The sequence below is a fragment of the Hylobates moloch genome, unplaced genomic scaffold (assembly GCF_009828535.3).
Source record: "Hylobates moloch isolate HMO894 unplaced genomic scaffold, HMol_V3 SCAFFOLD_13, whole genome shotgun sequence".
NCBI classification, from domain to species: domain Eukaryota; kingdom Metazoa; phylum Chordata; class Mammalia; order Primates; family Hylobatidae; genus Hylobates; species Hylobates moloch.
The window spans coordinates 35,187,672-35,209,555 of NW_026652288.1; the positions used below are offsets into that span (position 1 = coordinate 35,187,672).

At 53.5% G+C, this 21,884-nt stretch overlaps 2 protein-coding genes across 2 annotated transcripts in view; one reads left to right on the top strand and one right to left on the bottom strand.

The window, feature by feature from the left end:
• Positions 1–21,884, bottom strand: part of LOC116480610 (carcinoembryonic antigen-related cell adhesion molecule 1-like) — a 1,172,951-nt gene that overhangs the window by 569,906 nt on the left and 581,161 nt on the right.
• On the top strand, positions 11,009–14,248 carry CNFN (cornifelin). Its single transcript, XM_032172813.2, has 4 exons — positions 11,009–11,066; positions 12,265–12,378; positions 13,792–13,928; positions 14,025–14,248. Exons 2-4 carry the CDS (start codon positions 12,267–12,269, stop codon positions 14,112–14,114), a joined length of 339 nt encoding a protein of 112 aa, XP_032028704.1. The 5' UTR covers positions 11,009–11,066; positions 12,265–12,266; the 3' UTR covers positions 14,115–14,248.

Genomic DNA, 21,884 nt, shown 5'->3' on the forward strand with positions numbered 1-21,884 from the left:
CTGGTCCCAGGGAGACCAGGCTCAGCATCCATCAGGGGGATATAAAAGTTAAAAATAATCTCTTGGGTCTCATAGGCTCCAGTGACCCAGACACCCTGCAAAACTGGAGCAAAGTTAGCAGGAAATCAGAAACAAACTGGCGCTCAAAATACTGTAAATGCAGCCGGGCACGGAGGTTCACGCCTGTAATACCAGCACTTTGGGAGGCAAGACAGGAGGATAGCTTGAGTCCAGGGGTTTGAGACCAACCTGGGCAACATAGACCAGTCTCTACAAAAACATTTAAAAATTAGCCGGGCGTGGTGGCACACTCCTGCAGTCCTAGCTACTCAGGAGGGTGAGGCAGGAGGATCACTTAAGCCCAGGAGTTTGAGGTTGCAGTGAGCTATGATCGCACCACTGCACTCCAACTTAGGCAAGAGTTGGACCCTGTTTCCAAAAAAACAAAAACTGGAAATGCAAGCTCTGTCCAGCTGTGACAATCAGCTCTTGGACCAACTCTCTGGCCCCTTGTAAGTCCTGAGTTTGGAGTTGAGATGATTTATACCCAGGTCGTGCCTTCAAAGGGCTTCTGATCCTGGATTCAGAGAGGGTGGAAGAACAGACACAGGGTGTCACAGTCCCCAGGGGTTCCACCTGTGGTAGTCAGGGAGGGCTTCACAGAGGTGGTGATCTGAGCTTGACACTAAAGGATGAACAAAAGTCTGCTAGGAAGAAAAAACATGCCAGGTTGTGAGAGCCAGCTGGCAGTGATCAAAGCTGCCACCTGGCTAGAAAAAGCTTCCAGCTGACCAGAAGGTCAGGTGCAAAGTGGGGAGGGGCGTGAGGGGCCTGGAGTGGTCAGCAGGAGCAGGGCCTGAAGAGCCTGGAGTACGATTTGGACTAAACTGGAGGGCAGTGGGGAGCCACAGGAGCGCTTTGAGCAGGAAAGGGCCAGGGTCAGCTCAGGGCACTGAAAGATCCTGCTGGGACACTGGGGGATGGACAGAAAAGGGCAAAACTGGAGCCCTACAGGCCAAGGAGGAGGCCTGAGCTGGGGCAGGAGCCGTGAGGGTAGGGAGTGTAGGTGGAGCGTCCCAGAGCCATAAAAGGTGGGAAGAACAGCACCTACTGATGAGGTTACAGGACAGCAAGGGGACAGAGATGACACCCAGGTCTGGCCATGGGAGCAGGTGGACAGTGAAGCTGTCTCTTCAATGGGAGGAGGCTCAGGTGTGTGTGTGATAGGCGAGACCTGCTGAGGGCCATTCTGGACATGGTGAGCTGGAAGGTCTCAGGAAGACAATCCAGGAGGCAACAAGGGTCAGAAGTGCAGTCTGGGGCTGGGTGTGGTGGCTCACGCCTGTAATCCCAGCACTTTCGGAGGCCGAGGTGGGTGGATCACCTGAGGTCAGGAGTTCAAGACCAGCCCGGCCAACATGGCGAAACCCCGTCTCTACTAAAAATACAAAAATTAGCCGGGTGTGGTGGTGCACGCCTGTAATCCCAACTAATTGGGAGGTCGAGGCAAGAGAATCGCTTGAACCTGGGAGGCAGAGGTTGCAGTGGGCTGAGACTGCGCCACTGCACTCCAGCCTGGGCAATAGAATGAGACTCTGTCTCAAAAAAAAAATATGCAGTCTAGGTGGAACCAAGGGACTGGAACATTTCCAGGAAGCCTGGGCAGGTGGGACAGCAACAAGAGGGCCAGGACAGAGACAGCCCTGAGGATCACGCCCCTAGTAAAGGGGTGGGCAGGGGTGGGCAGTGGAAGGCAAGTCTGGCGGGTTCTAAGGAGCAGCCGGAGAGGGAGGAAGCTAGCCAGGAAGGAGGATGTAGGGTGAAGGGAGTTTCAGGGAGTGGACCAGTTCAGATGAGGATTGAAATGTCACCTTCAGGTCTCAGCAATGAGCAGGTGACCTCAGTGACCTTGTCCAGAGCCACTGCAGGGTCATGGCCGTTGGGCAGCCAGACATAGTGGGTTGAAGAGGGAGTGGAAGGTAAGGGATTGAGCCAGTGGGCACCACAAGAGAGCTTGATACAGGGCACGTGTTTAGAGATGATGGACATGTTTGAATGCTGGAGCGGTGGGAGAGACTGAAGATGCAGAAACAACAAAGCGGTTTCCTCGCAGGATGCGAAGCAAGGGATCCTCAGCTCAGAGGTCCTCGTTCACCCAGCAAGTGACTTCTGAGTCAGGGCCTGTGCTGGGGCAGGGAGCTATAGCCCAGAACTCCTCCTGAAGGTCCAGATCCACTGGGCTGAGTCACCGCTCTCCTTGTCCAACTCATAGAACCCCCTTGCTCACTTCTGTCAAAACAGTCACTACCCATCAACCTGCTCCTCTTTCCTGTCCCCACCTCAGGGATGGCTCCACTGTCCTCCAGACTAGAGCTCTGGGTCTCATCCTGGACAACCCCTTGTCCCATAGCCCATCAATCCCCACTTTCTGTTCTCTCTGCCTCCTGAATCTCCTTATTTTTATTTTTATTTTATTTATTTATTTATTTTTTTGAGATAAGGTCTCACTCTTGTGCAGGCTGGAGTGCAGTGGCACCATCTTGGTTCACTGCAGCCTCAACTTCCCGGGCTCAAGTGATCCTCCTGCTTCAGCCTCCTCAGTAGCTGGGACCATAGGCATGCACCACCACACCTGACTAATTTTTCTTTTTCTTTTCTTTTCTTTTTTTTTTTTTTTTTTTTTGAGTCTCACTCTATGGCCCAGGCTGGAGTGCAGTGGCGCAATCTCAGCTCACTGCAACCTCCCCATCCTGGGTTCAAGCAATTTTCTGCCTCAGCCTCCCGAGTAGCTGGGATTACAGGTGCCCACCACCAAGCCTGGCTAATGTTTTGCATTTTTAGTAAAGATGGGGTTTCACCATCTTGGCCAGGCTGGTCTTGAACTCCTGACCTCGTGATCCACCTGCCTCGGTCTCCCAAAGTGCTGAGACTACAGGAGTGAGCCACTGCGCCTGGCCACACCTGGCTAATTTTTTGTAGAGATGAGGCTGTCACTATGTTGCCCAGGCTGGGCTTGAACTCCTTGGCTCAAGTGATCTTCCCACTGCAACTTCCCAAAGTGCCGGGATTACAGACATGAGCCACAGCACCAAGCCTTGCCTCCTGAATCTCTGTCTTATCCCCTCGGCCTCTTCCCTGATCCACGCTCCACTCTCTTCTACCTGAATCCCTGCCAGAGCCACCTCCTGGGCTACTGGCTTCCAGTCTCATTCCTCCAGTTCTGGACCAACTATGACCTTGTCCTCCGCTACTCTCAACCCTTCCGTGGCTCTCCACGACCCCCTCACCCTCAGGACAAAGTCCAAGCTCCTCAGCCTGGCCTCTACTCATCTCTTCGGCCTCCTCCAGCCTTACAGTTCCCCTGCTGGCCATACAGACTTGACTGGCCTTCAGCTTAGGCACCTGCACGCAGTACTGCTCCTGCATGCCTCCCTGTCTTTGGTCACGCTGAAACACCCTCCCCACACCCATTTTGCCTGGCATCTCCACTTTGCCTGGCATGTTCTGCTCCTCCAAGATCCAGCTCCAATGGCCCCTCCCCTGGAAACCCTTTCCCGACCACGCCAAACTCAAAAAAGTCTCTCCTGGGCTCCCCACCGTCTCCGCACACCCATGCCCATCAACGTCCATCCTCCCATTTGACCCGGGCTCCTTGAGGGTACGGCCCAGGCCTGACTCATCTTGGTCACCAGCATCGCCCAGCACGAGGCTTGGCACACCAGAAGCCTCAGGAAATGTTTGTCTAACTAATAGGTGGGAGAGTGTGTGAGTGAGTGGCTAGACGAGGGAATCCGTGAGTGAAAGAATTGAGGGCAGGAAGGGCAGAACGGATGAAGGAGCAGGAAGGCAGGAGCAGACGAGAATCAGGCTTAGGGTGGGAGGAACGGATGGATGAATAACTAGATCCAGCATCCCGGTCTGAGTTTCTCCAAGAAAGCAAGATGGGTTCGCCGGGACTGAGCTCCCCACTCCGTCTCGAGCCTCACTAAGCCTCACAGTTTCCCAGCCGAGCTATGTGCAGAATCCCAATACTAGGCGTGCTGGAAAGGGCTTACCCGGCCAGACCCGGAGAACCGGTTCCCTCGCGAGCCTGCTCCGTCCTCTGCGGAGTGGACCTGGATTCCGATCCCTCAGTTTCCGCGTCTATTGGCCGACTGACGGGGCCTGGCAGAGACTGGCGTCTCCGAAAGCCTATCGCTGTCCGAGTTGGGCTGTGGGCCCCGCCTACCAGGCAAAGGGTCCTGAGTGGCCCAGGGAGGTAGAAGGCCGAGTGTCCATTGGCTGGAAGACAGTGACTGACGTCATGGATAGCTTTCGCAGCCAGACTCCAAAGAAGCGCCTCGCGTGTCGGACCCGCCTCCGGAGGGACTGAGTCGGGGTGGGAACCCTGGGCGTAGACGGTCGCAGAATGGTCGTGAATGGAGTTTCTGGCCCCACATACCTAGGCTGTTTGCTGACCCGATCCTTGGGTCTTGAGGAAGGTTGGGGATTTGAGAGTTCAGACTCCTTGGTTCTGAAGGACAAGAAGTCTGGGACCCGAGGAAGGAGGGACTAGGGGCCCGGACTCCTGGGTCAGAGGGAGGAGGGGGCTGGAAACCTGAAGGTTTAGTGTCTAGGAGCGGGAACTCCGGGATCTTGAGTCACTCGCCCGCCCAGGGACGACAGGTTTGGGGTTCAGGATTTTATGAGGCTATTTATGGTAAGGGAGCCAGGCCTTACCCGCAGGCACGTGTTCTGGGTAATGAGGTGGAGCTTGGAATGGAGAGGGAGAAGGAAGAGGCTCAGGGGAAGCCCTGGCCTGGATATGCCCTTTCCTCATCCCGAAAAGGGAAGTCAGAGGCAGGTGCCGTCTGCAAAAGGAACCCAGAGCTAGAGGAGACTGGAGACTCACGTGAGACCAAGAGAAAAACAGAGATACCAAAGGGGAGATAGCAAAAATAAAACAGTAATAATAATAGAGCTCTCTTGTACTGAGTTTACTGTGGCCTGGTTCTGTGCTGAGCATTTTACGTAATTATCTCATGTCTTCCTCGTCACAGCTCTGAGAGATTGGATTATTATTAGTAGTATTATCCCCAGTTTACAAGTGAGAAAATTGAGGCCCAGTGAGGGAGAATCAAGATACAGATGTAAAGATACAAGAGAGACACAAAACACAGATGGAGATAAACAAAGAGTTACAGGCCCAGAGAGAAAAAAGGAAACTCAGGCAACAAACAAAAGGAGAGGGGCTGAGAGGTGGGACTCCCGGGGCTGGGGGACTGGAGAGCGGGGGACCTGGACTCCTGGGTCCTGGGGAAAGCAGGGCCAAGGATGGGGTCTCCCAGATATTTTCTCCCATGAATCCACGACACTAAGCTTGTCCAACCCTTCTGGCTGTGGTCGTGAGCCTGGTTGGGGTCGAAAATAGTGATTAGGAGGTGCAGCTGCATCATGAGCTTATTAGGAGGTGATAAGAAAATGATTCATGGCAGTCCCCTTCGCCTGGAAGGGACCTTTCCCCCATGGCCTCTGTTCTTTGATCTGGACAGATCTGGCCTTCTCTGTCCCTCCCCATCGCTGCATCTCCATCACTCAGAACTGTCACTGAGGCCTATCATGGAGGCAGTGGGCCACCTCGGGGCAGCAACAGCTTTCCTGGTGGGCGTTCATCTCTCTGGGTCTCTCTGCTTTCTCCCAGACCCTGAACCGACCAGAGGTCCTGGCACATTGCAGGGGCTCAGGAAATGCTCATGGAATGAATGGACAGAGATCCCCATCTCTGGGCAGCTCTTCCTCTGTCCCCATCCAGCCATCGTTTTTCTGTGCCACCATCACGTCTCTTACCCTCTCCCTGGCCTCACTGGTTTCCTCCCACCTTCCCTTTCAATCTCCCGTTTCTCCTTGAGCCACTGGGCCCACTATCCCCATTAGGGAGAAACCAAGGCTCATCTTGGAAGGATCTCTCCCAGGGGTCACCTATGGGACGTTATGTAAGGGAGTGGCCTCACAGCTGAGAGAAGGGTTCTCAAGATTCAATTACAGACACACTCCCAGCACCTCAGAGTCAGAAATGCAAGATCACACCAAACACGTGCCTTCACAATTTGTGTTAGATTTGATCTTGCATTTGCACCCACACAAAGAGTCACACACACGCAGCAATATAATCACCTACAAGCACAAACACAAATATAGGCACACAATCAGAATCGCCCGTGATCACAGCACACAAGAAATATCCTGTTCCACATGCAAAACAGACACCCCAGCGATGCAATTACATGACCAGTCACTGAGAGCTGGACCAGTCATCCAGTTCCTACCAGGAGGACCATGAGCAAAGACCTGGGTTAATTCCCTACCATATCCCCGGCAACCAGATGAACACATCATCGTCATCAGCAGCAGCAACAAAAAATGTTTCCTATGTGACACGCACAATTCCAAGCACTTTTTTTTTTTTTTTTGAGGCGGGGTCTCACTCTGTTGCCCAAGCTGGAGTGCAGTAGTGCGATCTTGGCTCAGTGCAACCTCTGCCTCCTGGGTTCAAGCGATTCTCCTGCCCCAGCCTCCCAAGTGGCTGGGACTACAGGCACACACCACCATGCCCGGCTAGTTTTTGTATTTTTAGTAGAGATGGGGTTTCACCATGCTGGCCAGGCTGGTCATGAACTCCTGACCTCAACTGATCCGCCTGCCTCAGCCTCCCAAGGTGCTGGGATTATAGGCGTGAGTCACTGTGCCCGGCCGCACTTTTTATTTAATGCTCTCAACAACTTTATTTGCAACAACCCATCTTACAGGTGGGAAAATTGATATCCAAAGAAGTTTAGTGACTTGCCCAAGGTTTCACAGCCACTGACAGGCGGTCAGAATTTGGTAGGTTTTTTTTTTTTTTTTTTTTTTTTTTGAGATGAAGTCTCGCTCTGTCACCCAGGCTGGAGTGCAATGGCGCAATCTTGGCTCACTACAACCTCTGCCTCCTGGGCTCAAGCAATTCTCCAGCCTCAACCTCCCGAATAGCTGGGACTACAGGCACATGCCACCACACATGGCTTTTTATGTGCATTTTTAGTAGAGATGGGTTTTCACCATGTTGACCAGGCTGGTCTTGAACTCCTGACCTCACATGACCTGCCTGCCTCAGCCTCCCAAAGTGCTGGGATTACAGGTGTGAGCCACCATGTCCAGCCAACAGTCAGAAATTGAACCCAGGCTGGGCATAGTGGCTCATGCCTTTAATCCCGACACTTTAGGAGGCCGAAGCAGAAGGATTGCTTGGGCCCAGGAGTTTGAGACCAGCCTGGGCAACATAACAAGACTCCGTCACTACAAAAAATTTGTAGAAATTAGCTGGCATGGTGGTGCACACCTGTGGTCCCAGCTACTCAGGAGGCTCAGGTGGGAGGATCACTTGAGTCGGGGAGGTCAAGGCTGCAGTGAGTCCTCCCATTCATTGCACTCCAGCCTGGTCAACAGAGTGAGACTTTGTCTCAATAAAAAAAGAATTTGAGGCTGGGCGTGGTGGCTCATGCCTGTAATCCCTGCACTTTGGGAGGCCGAAGCGGGCAGATCACCTGAGGTCAGGAGTTCGAGACCAGCTTGCCAACATGGAGAAACCCCGTCTCTACTAAAAATACAAAAAATTAGCCGGGAATGGTGGTGCATGCCTGTAATCCCAGCTACTCGGGCGTCTGAGGCAGGTGAATTGCTTGAACCTGGGAGGCAGAGGTTGTGGTGAGCTGAGATCACACCATTGCACTCTGGGCAACAAGAGCGAAACTCCATCTCAAAAAAAAAAAAAAAACGAATTTGAACCCAGGCTTTCTGGCTCCAGAGTCCATCACATAAGGCTGCCATTCAATAAATAATTGCTACCTTAATCCAACCGGAATTACAGAATCACAATAACTGCAAAAACACCCAAACAGCAGTGCACAGTGTGTGGACTCACAGGAGGGCAATACAGACACACAAATGGAAGAGACCCTCTCATATCACACCGCAGACCACAGAAAAAGCACAGAGACACATCATGACAGTCAGGGATTGTCATGACAATTGGTCACAACCACACACAGAGACACAACACGCCCAAACACAGGGGCACACCCAGAGCTCCCCAAGTCCCTCCTGTTTCACTCCCAGCCCTGCTGGGCTGGCCCTCAAGGAAACAGCAGGTTGAGGATGGGAAGGGGGGCCACCCCACTTGTCCGCTCAGCCCGACCAGTTCCACCAGGGCCACAGATGGCACAACCCACCTTGTGAAACTCACAGTGATGATTGACCCACATTGGGCAACTGGACTGAGACCTGGTCTGGATGCCTGGGTTCTGGGGAGAAAAGGGCTGGGAGCCTGGACTCCTATATTTCCAAAGGAGGAGGGGGTTGGGTGCCCCATTCCTTCTAAGGGGGAAGAGGAGGATTGGGACCTGGACTCTCAGATCCTGAGGAGGGAAGGCTGGGGCCTGGACTCCTAGGTTCTGGGAAAAGAGGGGGCTGGAGTCCTGGATTCCTCTGTCTTTGATGGTAGGGTTCCAGATTTAGCAAATAAAACTACAGGAAGCCCAATTTAATTTGAATTTTAGATAAATAACAAATACTTTTTAGTATAAATATGCCCCAAATATTGCATGAAACATACTTATGCTAAAAAAAAAACTGTTTGTTGCTTATCTGAATTTCAGATTTTACAGGACAGCCTGTGTTTTATGTGGCAACCCTGTTTGAGGAGGATGTAGGCCGATGCCTGATGACTGGGGCACCATCACTCCTCAGCCCCCCAGGAGCTCCTCCTCTTTCTCACAGCCCTCCTCACCCCCAAGCAGGCCACCTCACAGATTCCCCAGTCTCTATTTCCTCACCTGCATGAATTGCTAGATCTAATCGGGGCCCCCAGGCTGTGTCAGGAGTGAGAGAGGAAACTTGAGGACAACTCAGAGTGTCATCCTGGGAGCCCTAGGGTCCTCGGAGATGACTGACCTTGAGTCACCTACACCCTTAGTCTGGACAGCAGCGGGGATGGGGCCCTGTGGCTGCCTTCACGGGGCAGGTCTGGAGATGAAGAGAGATAGGAAGCGAGATTCAGAAGAGATTTTGACATAGGAGACAGAGACCTGGGATAAGGGCACAGAGACACAGAGCCTGGAAGGAGAGGGACCCAGAGATGGAGAGACAGAGATTTAGAAAGAGATTTGCAGAGATGAGGAAAGAAAGAGAGATTCACAGCTGGAAAGCTGAAGATGCAGGGTGAGAGACGAAGATTCAGAGATGAGGAGACAGGGATGTTAGGACACAAGTGAGGAGAAGATGTCCCCCAGACATCCAGGCTCTAGGACCAATGAGGGACGTGCACCGGCAAGACAGTGAGCGCTGCCGAGAGTTCTGGGGACAAGGAGACCCAACCATCTGGGTGGTGCTGGGAGACCAAGGCTTGGGTCCTAATGTGTTTGAGGGAGGGAGGGGATACCTGGGATCCCAGGCTAGCAGGGCAATCCACCTGCCATCACCCCACACCCAGTGGGGTGATGACACCACCTTCTCTGCAGGTGACACCCCAGTTTTCTAGTGCCTCCTACATTTTTGGGGTGACACCCGTGCTGAGAACCCCACCCAGCTCTAACGCTGCTTCCCTCACTGAGTCACCTCCCAACCCCGTCAGGCCTGTTGGGGGGAGAACTTGGCGACTCAGGCATCCAGGCCCCCAGCTCCTTCCCTGCTCAGGGGCCCAGCAGTGTGGAATCCCAGGACCCCTACCCTACTGAGGGATGTGCAGCCCGGCCTCATGAGACGCAGGAGTTCGGGGCCCCAGCCCATCCTCCCTCAGACCCCGGGGTCCAAGCCCCCAGTACTTTGCTCCATTAGGACCCAGGAGAACCGGGTGACGTCCACATCCTTCAGGAACTGCGGCTTTTCAGTTCCCAGCCTCCTCCCTTCCCAGTTTGGAGCTGGGATGAGGTGTGTTTATTTGCTTTGGTTCCAACATGAGTCATTCCCCAAAACACACTGCCCCCCATGTGTCTCCTGGCTTGAATGGGGAGGACACTGTCCCCCTCTCCCAGGAAAGTGGGGACGTCACTGAGAGAGATGAGAGAGAGCCTGAAAGGGGAGTCCCACACAGCACTCGCTCCTACTCCACCCGGCCTTTCTCTTTCCCCACCCATCACCTCTCCCCATTTCCCTGCCCTCTAAGCCTGTTCAGTGATCCCCCCACCTGCCTCTCCACTTTTCCATCTCCGTCTCTCTTCTGTCTCCCATCTCCTCTTTTCTTTCCTTTTTTTTTTTTTTCTTTTTTTTTTTTTTGAGACAGGGTTTCGCTCTGTCACTGAGGCTGGAGTGTAGTGGTGGGAACACGGCTCACTGCAGCCTCGACCTTCTGGACTCAAGCGATCCTCCTGCCTCAGCCTCTCAAGTAGCCGGGACTACAGGCACATGCCACCATGCCCAGCTAATTTTATTTGTATTTTTTATAGAGATGGGGTCTCCCTATGTTGCCCAGGCTGGTCTCCAACTCCTGGGCTCAAGTGATCCTCTCACCTCAGCCCCCCGAAGTATTGGGATTACAGGCGAGAGCCACCATGCCTGGCCCATCTCCCCTCTTCTTGTTATTTCTTTTCACATTTTTGTGCCCTTCTGTTTCTTGGCACCTCTCCATCTCTCTACATCTTCCTGCGTGTCTCCATCTCTCTGAATCTCCTTCTCTCTCTCTCTTCTGTCTAGAGGGATTTCCCTGCCTGCCTTTCTGACACTGTGTTTCTGTCTCTCCCTCTCTTTTGGTCTCTGCACATTGACCCAGCTGTGGCCCCCCACCCCCCCCACTCCCCCATCCCTCACCTCCTTCTCTCCCCTCGGTCCTGGGAGCTGAGGCAGGAGGAGAAGTGGGGGGATGGGAGTGGAGAGGGAGGGTGGGAAATCCCAGTTCGGGGAGAGGGTCGATCAGACCGGCTTGGCTCCCTGGGCACCTCTGTCAGAGCCCCGCCCAGGGCTGCGTGGCCGCCCATATAAGTGGCTCTGGGCTGAGAGGGAGAAGTCAGTGCCCGTGTCTCCACACGTCTGTCTCCATCACTGCCATCGAGGTCCTACAGGTAGGAGCATCCCCTCCGCAGCCCTTTCTTTGAGGTTGGGCGCCTCTACTCTGTTCTCCCTCCTCCTCATCCCACTCATATCACTCTGTCTCCTTTCATATCTCTGATTGTCTGTCTCTCGGAACATCTCTGTCCTTCCCAATGCCCCCAAATCCCTCCTTCTTAACTGGGGTGGGCTGAGCTGAATTTAGAAGTCCTGGGGCCCAGCATCACCTCTACGAACCCCCTTGGCCTGGGCCGTCAGACGTGGGGCGTTCCTCCTCATGTCTCTGAGCCTCAGTGTTCATCTGTGAGATGGGCTTGCAGAGGAGTCAAAGTGCTGGGCACATGTGGGCGTTACTGGTGACATCTCTACGGGCACCTGGCTCTGAGCTTTCTCCCCTTGTCTCTGACTCTGTCCATCTCCATTTCTTGTTCTCCCTCAAGCTCTATCTCGGGTATGGGGAGGGTCCTCTGCAATCTGTCGGGCAGTTGGAAAGAGATGGGCGAGTTTCTCGCCCCCACCCTACCCATTCCCTATTCCATGTCTCTCCTGGCCGCAGGCTGACTTGGCCTCTTTCTCCCCAGCTCCCCTCCCCCTGAGAGCCCAGCCCCCAGTGCCCCAGTCCCTTGCCCCCCACCTTCCCAGTATCCAGCGTCCCTTGGACAGACTCCGCCACTGTCGCCGCAGCCACTTCTGCCGTCCCCAGCACCACTTCCTCAGGGCCAGCAAGATGCAGTTTGAGATGCACGACAACGTGAAAGGCAAAGGTGGGATCGCTGGGTGGACCAGCAACCCTCTCGGTACTGGAACCTGGCCGCCTCCCTCCCCTGGGCACCCTTGCTTCGAAGACAGACGGCGCCTGCTTCCACCCCAGAGGCCCCAGAAATGCTGCAACCCAGAACCCAGGCCCAGACGTGAAGGAGGAGGCGGCACCGCCAGGCCCCACCCAGATGTGGTTCCCACCCTTCCTCAGATGTGCAGGAGACCCCCACCCCCAGCCTAACCAGACGTGCAGGAGCCAGCAGCAACAGGGACAGACTGGGGTTGCCAGTGCCCAGATGTGGCAGAAGGGAAGGGGGAGGCACAGTGGTGTCCCTTCAGTGCGGGCCTGGCGGCCCCACCCAGACTGCCCGGCAGAGGGAAGGGTGGCAGAAGTGGGGTGCCCAGGAGGTGCTGCGAGGCTGCCAGCTCACCCCTACCCTCCCACCTCTGCAGCTATGTCCTACCCCGTAACCAGTCAGCCCCAGTGCGCCACCACCAGCTGCTACCAGACCCAGCTCAGTGACTGGCACACAGGTCTCACGGACTGCTGCAATGACATGCCTGTCTGTGAGTGCCTGCCTGCTCCCTCTCCAGGCCTGGTGGAAGGCGGGTTTGGGGGGAATCGGGAGAGGGAAGCTCACCTCCAACCTCCTCCCACCGCTTGCTAACCCCACTCCCACCTCCCTTCCCTGGACTTGGAATTCCCACTCTGACACTCACCCTTTCCTCAGACCCCCAACACTCCTTAGGATACTACCTCATGCCTTCCTACACTCAACTTCTCGGGCCCTCAACCTCCCCTTTGCATGCCCAGCTTTCCTCACTGTGACCCCCAACTCCCTCTTCAAACCCTAGCTCCTGGCCCAGTGCAGTGGCTCATGCCTGTAATCCCAGCACTTTGGGAGGCCAAGGCAGGACAATCCCTTGAGGCCAGGAATTCAAGACCAGCCTGGGCAACATAATGAGATCCCCATCTCTACAAAAATAAAAATAAAAAATAGGCCGGGCTCAGTGGCTCACGCCTGTAATCCCAGGACTTTGGGAGGCCGCGGCAGGTGGATCATGAGGTCAGGAGTTCAAGACCAGTCTGGTCAAGATGGTGAAACCCGGTCTCTACTGAAAATACAAAAAATTAACCGGGCGTGGTGGCGGGCGCCTGTAAACTCAGCTACTCGGGAGGCTGAGACAGAGAATTGATTGAACCCAGGAGACAGAGGTTGCAGTGAGCCGAGATCACGCCACTGCATTCCAGTCTGGGAAACAGAGCAAGATTCCGTCTCAAAAAAATAAAAAAAATAAATAAAATTAGCCTGGGGTGGTGGCACACACCAGTAGTCCCAGCTACTCGGGAGGCTGAGGCGGTAGGATTGCTTGAGCCCAGGAGGTTGAGGCTACAGTGAGCCGTGTGATCACACCACTGCACTCCAACCTGGATGACAGACTGAGACTTTAATTTCTTTTCCTTTTTTTTCTTTTCTTTTTTTTTTTTTTTTTTTTTTTGAGACGGAGTATTGCTCTGTCGCCCAGGCTAGAATGCAATGGCACAGTCTATGCTCACTGCAACCTCCGCTTCCCGGGTTCAAGCGATTCTCCTGCCTCAGCCTCCCGAGTAGCTGAGATTACAGGCGCACACCACCACGCTTGGCTAATTTTTGTATTTTTAGTAGAGACGGGGTTTCACTATGTTAGATAGGCTGGTCTCAAACCCCTGACCTCGTGATCCGCCAGCCTAGGCCTCCTAAAGTGCTGAGATTACAGGCGTGAGCCACCGCGCCCAGCCTCCAATTTCTAAAAAAAAAAAAACAAAAACAAAAACAAAACCCTGTCTTCCAATCGCTAAGCCATCCTAATTCCCTCTGAGACCTCTCCTTGGCTGGGACCCTCAATGCCTCCGGGGCGAATCAACCGCGCCCCTCCCCGGGGCGGAGCCGTCGGGAGGCCCCGGCTGGCCCGGCCCCTGAGCTCCTGCGCCCCGCCCAGGTCTGTGCGGCACTTTTGCTCCTCTGTGCCTTGCCTGCCGCATCTCCGACGACTTCGGCGAGTGCTGCTGCGCGCCCTACCTGCCCGGAGGCCTGCACTCCATCCGCACCGGCATGCGGGAGCGCTACCACATCCAGGTGCTTGCGGGCTGGGGACCCGCGGGAGCGGGGAGCTGGGGACTGGCCTCCTGGGACCCACCGCAGGGCTCCTGACCGCTCTCTCCCACCCTCTAGGGCTCCGTCGGGCACGACTGGGCGGCCCTCACCTTTTGTCTGCCCTGCGCCCTCTGCCAGATGGCGCGGGAGCTGAAGATCCGAGAGTAAGGAAGTTCCCTGTCTTCCCCGTCCTTTTCCACCAGTCTCGCCTCTGGCCTTCTCTGGCCACTCCTGGGAGGGACTGCCTCACCACCCCTGTCCCGCTGCCAGAAATGCACCCACAATAAAAACCTGAAAACCAACTCCGCCTACATCCATTTTGTCCCAGGGTAGGAATCTGGGTGGAGAGAGAGGATTGGTGAGAGAGGTGGGGACACGACAGATGCCTACGTGTGACCGCGCCAGGCAGTGTGTGACTTTGGCAAGTTATCCCTCCCAAACCCCAGGCGCCCTCACCCTAACAAAGTAAAACCACTAACCCTTTAGCTGCTGACTCCCTGCCTGAAGCTGCCTGCATTCTGAAAATAAGCAAAACCAGAAAGTCAGTCTTGGGAGGACGGGGGGCACTGAAGTTCAAAGAAAAAACAGGAGAGCGCCCTTGCTTGCTCCATACCTATGGACTGTTGACCTGCACACAATTCGAACAGGCGTGGAGGACTTTTATCTCCAAAGCAGAGAACTTCCAAGCTTAAGGCTCTCTGGAGCTAAAAAGGAATTTTTTTTTCTTTTTTTTTTTTGAACGGAGTCTCACTCTGTTGCCCAGGCTGGAGTGCATTGGTGCGATCTCGGCTCACTGTAAGCTCCGCCTCCCGGGTTCACTCCATTCTCCTGCCTCAGCCTCCCGAGTAGCTGGGACTAAAGGCGCCCACCACCATGCCCAGCTAATTTTTTTTTTTTTTTGGTATTTTTAGTAGAGACAGGGTTTCACCGTGTTAGCCAGGTTGGTCTCGATCTCCTGACCTCGTGATCTGCCCACCTTGGCCTCCCAAAGTGCTGGGATTACAGGCGTGAGCCACCACGCCCGGCCTTTTTTTTTTTTTTTTTTTTGAGACGTAGTTTCGCTGTTGTTCCCTAGGCTGGAGTGCAATGTCGTGATCTCAGCTCACTGCAACCTCCACCTCCTGGGTTCAAGCGATCCTCCTGCTTCAGCCTCCCTAGTAGTTGGGATTACAGGCATGCGCCACCATCCCCAGCTAATTTTGCATTTTTAGTAGAGACGGGGTTTCTCCATGTTGGTCCAGCTGGTCTCGAACTCCTGACCTCAGGTGATCCTCCCGCCTCGGCCTGCCAAAGTGCTGGGATTACAGGCATGAGCCACTGCGCCTGGCCTAAAAAGGAATTGTTAGGGACCGTCTACTTCAATCAACCCTCTTTCCTGCAAAAGCAACCAACAGCAGATCAAAAAATGTTCAGGTCTCAAAATTGGACAGACCTGGGATCTAATCTTGACTCCTCACCATTTAGCTGTGTTATCTTAGTGAATTCATAAACCTTTCTGAACCTGATTCCCCCTCTGGGGCTAACAATCCCTAGCATGTCATATGGCTATTGTGAGAACAAGAGATGGAACACAGGGAAAGGCCAAAGTGTGAACTCGAATCACTGTGGGCTGGATGTGGTGGCTCCTGCCTCTAATCTCAATGCTTTGGGAGGGCTGAGGCAGGAGGATCACTTCAGGCCAGGATTTGGAGGCCAACCTCGGCAACACAGAGAGACATCTCTACGAAAATTTTTTTTTTTTTTTTTTGAGATGGAGTCTTGCTCTGTTGCCCAGGCTGGAGCAGTGGCACGATCTTGGCTCACTGCAAGCTCCGCCTCCCGGGTTCACACCATTCTCCTGCCTCAGCCTCCTGAGTAGCTGGGACTACAGGGGCCCGCCACCACACCCCGCTAATTTTTTGTATTTTTTAGTAGAGACAGGGTTTCACCGTGTTAGCCAGGATGGTCTCGATCTCCTGACCTCGTGATCTGCCCACCTTGGCCTCCCAAAGTGCTGGGATTACAGGCGTGAGCCACCACGCCCGGCCTATTCTAATATTAATATATTACTATTATTTGCTGTTATCTCTCTCTCTCTCTCTTTCTGGAGCTGTATCCACTCATGGAGTGACATCTTCCCTCAGGATATCTAAGAGCCATCTCAAATTTAACATATATAAAACCTAACTGCTGATGTACCCCAACCCCCAAACTGACTCTGCCTAGTCTTTGCCATGCCAGGAAACAGCAAACTCTACCGGTTCCGTTGCTCAGTCACTTTCTCTCTCACCCAATCTGTCAACAAATTCTGCTGGTTCTGCTTTGAGAATATATCCAGAATCTCACCACTTCTCCCCGGTTCTGCTTTCAGAATATATCCAGAATCTCACCACTTCTCCCCGCTCTGCTATCCCGACCTTGTTCCAGCCACTCTCCTCTTCAACACGGACACAGGCCTTCCTCAATGGGCTTCCCACCCTCTCCTACCACTTTAGCCTCTTCCTCCCAGGGGAATCCTGTGAACACCTATGTCAGAGCTCATTCTTCCCAAGCTCAGAATCCTCCCATGGTGCCATCTCTGACAGAGTGGAAGCTTGAGTCCTCACCATGGTGCAGGGACCTACAAGACATGGCTCTTGTTCCCTCCGTGACCTTGTCTCCCTATCTCCCCTTATTCCTTCTTTGCTCCAACCGCATGAATCTTGTTTCTCTGAAATGTCAGGCACACTCCAACTCTGGGCCTTTGCACTGGCTGTTCCTTTGGCCTGGAATGCTCCTCCCTCAAATGTCCCTCTGGCTCACTCCCTAATTTCTGCTCGTTTATCATCTTACAAGAGAGGCCTTCCCATCCCACCTATGTTAAATAGCAAGTCCCAGGCCGGGTGCAGTGGCTCATGCCTGTAATCCCAGCACTTGGGGAGGCCGTGGTGGGCGAATCCCCTGAGATCAGGAGTTCATGACCAGCCTGGCTAACATAGTGAAACCCTGTCTCTACTAAAAATACAACAATTAGCCAGGCGTGGTGACAGGCACCTGTAATCCCAGCTACTTGGGAGGCTGAGGCAGGAGAATCGTTTGAACCCGGGAGGCAGAGATTGCAGTGAGCTGAGACCGCGCCATTGCACTCCAGCCTGGGCAACAAGAGCGAAACTCCATCTCAAAAAAAAAAAAAGCAAAATAGCAAGTGCCAACCCCTTGCTCTCTCACTGCCTTTTCTGATCACTTTCCAGCATGCAGCATCATTTACTTATTATTGGGCACCACACTGGCTTATCAGCTCCATGAGGGCAGAGACCTTATTCACTACTCTGTCCCCAGCTCCCAGCACAATGTGGGGCCCATTGTAGGTAATCAGAAGACATCGGCTTAGAAAAGGGAAGCAACTTTGGAGGTAATGTGTGGGGCAACAGAGACAGGCTTGCGTCACAATCTGGCTCGTCTCTTTTTTTTTTTTTTGAGACAGAGTCTCGCTCTGTCACCCAGGCTGGAGTGCAGTAGCGCGATCTCGGCTCACTGCAAGCTCCGCCTCCCGGGTTCACGCCATTCTCCTGCCTCAGCCTCTCCGAGTAGCTGGGACTACAGACACCCGCCACCACGCCCGGCTAATTTTTTTGTATTTTTAGTAGAGACGGGGTTTCACCGTGGTATCAATCTCCTGACCTCGTGATCCGCCCGCCTCGGCCTCCCAAAGTGCTGGGATTACAAGCGTGAGCCACCGCGCCCGGCCTTCGTCTCTTACTTAGCCCTGAGTTCTTAGTCAACAGAGCTTTCGAATGGGCAAAATGGAAAACCAAGCTAGCACCTCCCAGTGATGATGTTGGCAAGATAAGATTCACACCAAGCACTCACTCAGCACAGTGCCTGGAGGCCCTCAGTAAAATATTCCCTCTATCCCTGAAATCCCCAGGGGGTTGGGAGCCGCACATAGCTAGAACCAGGCATCCAGCCTTCCATGCCCAGACTCTCTCCCACTTCAGCATACGCCACTTACACTCAGGTATGTGCAGGGAGAAGTGATGGCGGAGGGCTGACATGGAGGGAGGAACACGTACCATAGAGCATTTGTGAGAGTCGGAGGGAGCGTGGCTATGCATCCCAGAGAAAAGGCCCGGTCATGGTGCAAATCATCTGCTTAGGAGGCCAAAGTCACAGGATGACTGCTAGGAAGACACTTCACCTGAGAGGTCCACGCATAACACGGAGGAGTCCTAAAGAACCTTAGCTCCTTTCTGCTCATGCAGGAGGAACTCCATGGCCTCAGGACTCCCTCTCTCAGGGCAGCACATCTCACACTCCTTAGCTCTCTAGTTGGCATATTCTGCATTATCCCTAGCAGAAATTGGCTATTGTTTTTGTTTTTTGAGACAGAGTCTCGCTCTTGTTGCCCAGGCTGGAGTACAGTGGCGTGATCTCCGCTCACTGCAACCTCCACCTCCCGGGTTCAAGTGATTCTCCTGCCTCAGCCTCCTGAGTAGCTGGGTTTACAGGCGTTTGCCACCACGCCCAGCTAATTTTTGTACTTTTATTTATTTATTTTTATTTTTATTTATTTTTTGAGACAGAGTCTCGCTCTGTCGCCCAGGCTGGAGTACAGTAGCATAATCTTGGCTCACTGCAACCTCTGCCTCTGGGTTCAAGCAATTCTCCTGTCTCAGCCTCCCGAGTAGCTGAGACTACAGGTGCCCACCACCACGCCCAACTAATTTTTGTATTTTTAATAGAGATGGGGTTTCACCATGTTGGCCAGGCTGGTCTCGAACTCCTGACCTCAGTGATCTGCCCACCTCGGCTTCCCAAAGTGCTGGGATTACAGGCATGAGCCACCACGCCCAGCCAGTTTTTGTACTTTTAGTAGAGACAGGGTTTCACCATGTTGGCCAGGCTGGTCTCAAACTCCTGACCTCAGGTGATCCACCTGCCTCAGCCTCCCAAAGTGCTGGGATTACAGGCGTGAGCCACCACGCCCAGCCGAAAAATCAGCTCTTTTGGACACCCTGCCCCAGTGCCTGCTCTGTGCTGGGACAGCTTTCAGCTATGTCGACCTAATTTAAGGGGTCCTTCCTTGGGAGGTGGAAGAGCCTGGTGGTCAGGCACATGGATCTGAGAGTCAATTGACAGCTGTCATGCAACAGCTAAACCATGTCTATGACCTTTTGTTTTCTCCTCTGCAAAAGGGGATTATGGGTTACTGACCTCACATGATTGCTGGAGAGACCAAATGAAACCACAGCAGTATGTCACCCAAACTGTCCAGCATGTGCTGCTCAGTTCATATAAATGCAAGTTCACGGTTATATCCTGGAGGGTAGGTGCTACTATTAGCTCATAAAGGCAAAACTCACGTGAGGTCAAAGTAACCCCTGGAAATCCCTTAAATTGCCCACAAAGTATGAAGATACCATGTTAAACCTGGGCAATACAGCGAAAACCTGTCTCTACAAAAATACAAAAAAATTAGCCAGGCCTGGTGGCGTGCATCTGTAGTCCCAGCTACTTAGGAGGCTGAGGTGGGAGGATCACTGGACCCCAGGAGGTTGAAGCTACAGTGCTCCAAGATCACATCACTGCACTCCAACCTGAGTGACGAAGCAAGAGCATCTCTGAAAAAAAAGAAAAAGAAAATACAGTGTTATTCCTGGCCCATAATGGAGACTCACACACCCTCTGGGTCCGACACATCGTCCTCCGCCGAGCACCTGATGAAGCAACCAGCTTGCACTTTGGAGCTGGGTTGTGCAGAAAAGATACATTGTTTAACACACCCAGCAAGATGCCTATGCTGCTGAGGCTGATGGAGAGGACAGAGATCTCCAGCTCCCACCTGGGTGGAATCAGAGATTTTGTTTGCCTAGGTGCATGCCACGTAAAGCAGCTCTCATGATGCTTTCGGTTTTGACTGTTACTCTAATCGAATTAGAGAAAGCTCATTGGGCTGGGCGCGGTGGCTCACGTCTATAATCCCAGCGCTTTGGGAGGCCAAGGCGGGCGGATCACGAGGTCAGGAGATCAAGACCATCCTGGCTAACACGGTGAAACCCTGTCTCTACTAAAAATACAAAAAATTAGCCGGGCGAGGTGGTGGGCACCTGTAGTCCCAGCTACTTGGGAGGCTGAGGCAAGAGAATGGCGTGAACCCGGGGAGCAGAGCCTGCAGTGAGCCAAGATTGCACCACTGCACTCCAGCCTGGGCGACAGAGCGAGACTCCGTCTCAAAAAAAAAAAAAAAAAAAAAAAGAGAGAAAGCTCATTGTGCTGGGGTCTCATTTCATTCTCGGCCCTGTCTGGTTTGAACCCTTCTATCGGGGCCCAGAATAAAATCTTTGCCTGGGCTAGGCATGGTGGCTCACACCTATGATCCCAGCACTTTGGGATGCCAAGGTGGGAGGATCACTTGAGCTCCAGAATTCAAGACCAGCCTGGGCAACATGGTAAAACCTCATCTCTACCAAAATTAGAAAAATTAGCTGGGTGAGGTGGTACATGTTTGTAGTTCCAGCTACTCGGGAGGCTGAAGTGGGGGGATCGCCTGAGCCCAGGAAGTTGAGGCTTCAGTGAGCAATGATTGCATCACTTCACTCCAGCCTGTCACAGAAAAAGACACCCTGTCTCAAAAAAAAAAAGGCCAAGTGCAGTGGCTCATGCCTGTAATCCGAGCACTTTGGGAGTCAAGGTGGGCGGACCACTTGAGGTCAGGAGTTTGAGACCAGCCTGGCCAACATGGTGAAACCTTGTCTCCTCTAAAGATAGAAGAAAATTAGCCAGGCATGGTGGCGCGTGCCTATAATCCCAGCTACTTGGGAGGCTGAGGCATGCAAATCACTTGAACCCGGGATATGGAGGTTGCAGTGAGCCAAGACCACACCACTGCACACTAGCCTGGGCAACAAAGTGAGACTCTGTCCCCTCAAAAAGCAAAACAAAACAACAACAAAAAGCTGTAGCTGGGACCAATGCAGCCTGTTTTCCCTCCTGAGCCAAACTGGGTCTCCCTGAGGAAGATCTAGGGAAGAGTCAAAAGCCACCACCCACGTCTGCCCTCAGCACATCCCTTCCGGGAAACGAGCTGTGTATTGGTGTTTATTACGCTTCTGTTGTGGCATACCCTTCCCCCTTCCCCCTTCCCCCTTTAAGAGGGGCAGCCAGGAACAAAGCCACCCTGGCTTGGAAGTGGCACCATCATAAGGGCAATTATCCAAGTTATCCAGCATGTGGGGCTGGGTCAGAGTTGAGACCTAGCCCTGCTGGGACATGTGCAGATGCGCTCAGACACCTGGGTCTTCCCCATACTTTTTATTTGTTAATTTCGTCGCCCCCCTCTTCCGATGTGGTCCCCACCGCCTCTGACATGCATGCATTGGCAGGGCCTCTCACACTGAGGCTCCATGCGAAGGGAAGATGCAGAGTCCAGTCCCTCCAGGAGCTAGTGATGGAAGTCTTGGGAAAGGAGAGTCCCAAGTTCAAGAAGACAGCTAGGGTAAAAGAGAGGGAGGTCCTCAAAGGGGTAGAGGACAGGAGTCCAAGGAGGTGGCTCAGGTGTGGGGTGGCTCCTCTGGAGAGCCCAGAAATCTTCCAGGCAGCACTGTCTGGAACAGGGCTGTGCACTGACGGTACCGGCATTTTCATCCCCAACCTCAGTGGCCCCCATGCCCACCTGGGGTGGGATCTCAGGCAGAGGTTTTGTCCCCTCTGAGGCTCCCCACAACACGCCTCTGTTGTTCCAGCTTCGCTGCGTGACCCTGGTCCCCGGTGAGGTAACACCACCGCTGAGCTTTGTCCCTGCAGCCTGGGGGTCCTATTCACCTCTGGGCTGTCTCATGGTGCCATTTGTCTCTTCCCAGCCGCTTCCCTCGCCAGCGCTATCAATCCCCCCACTCAATTTCTGCTGTTGAAATATTCAGTGTTTCTGTATCCCTAGTTGGACCTGAGTGAAGAGATGTCTGAAGGGCATCTCATGTCAAG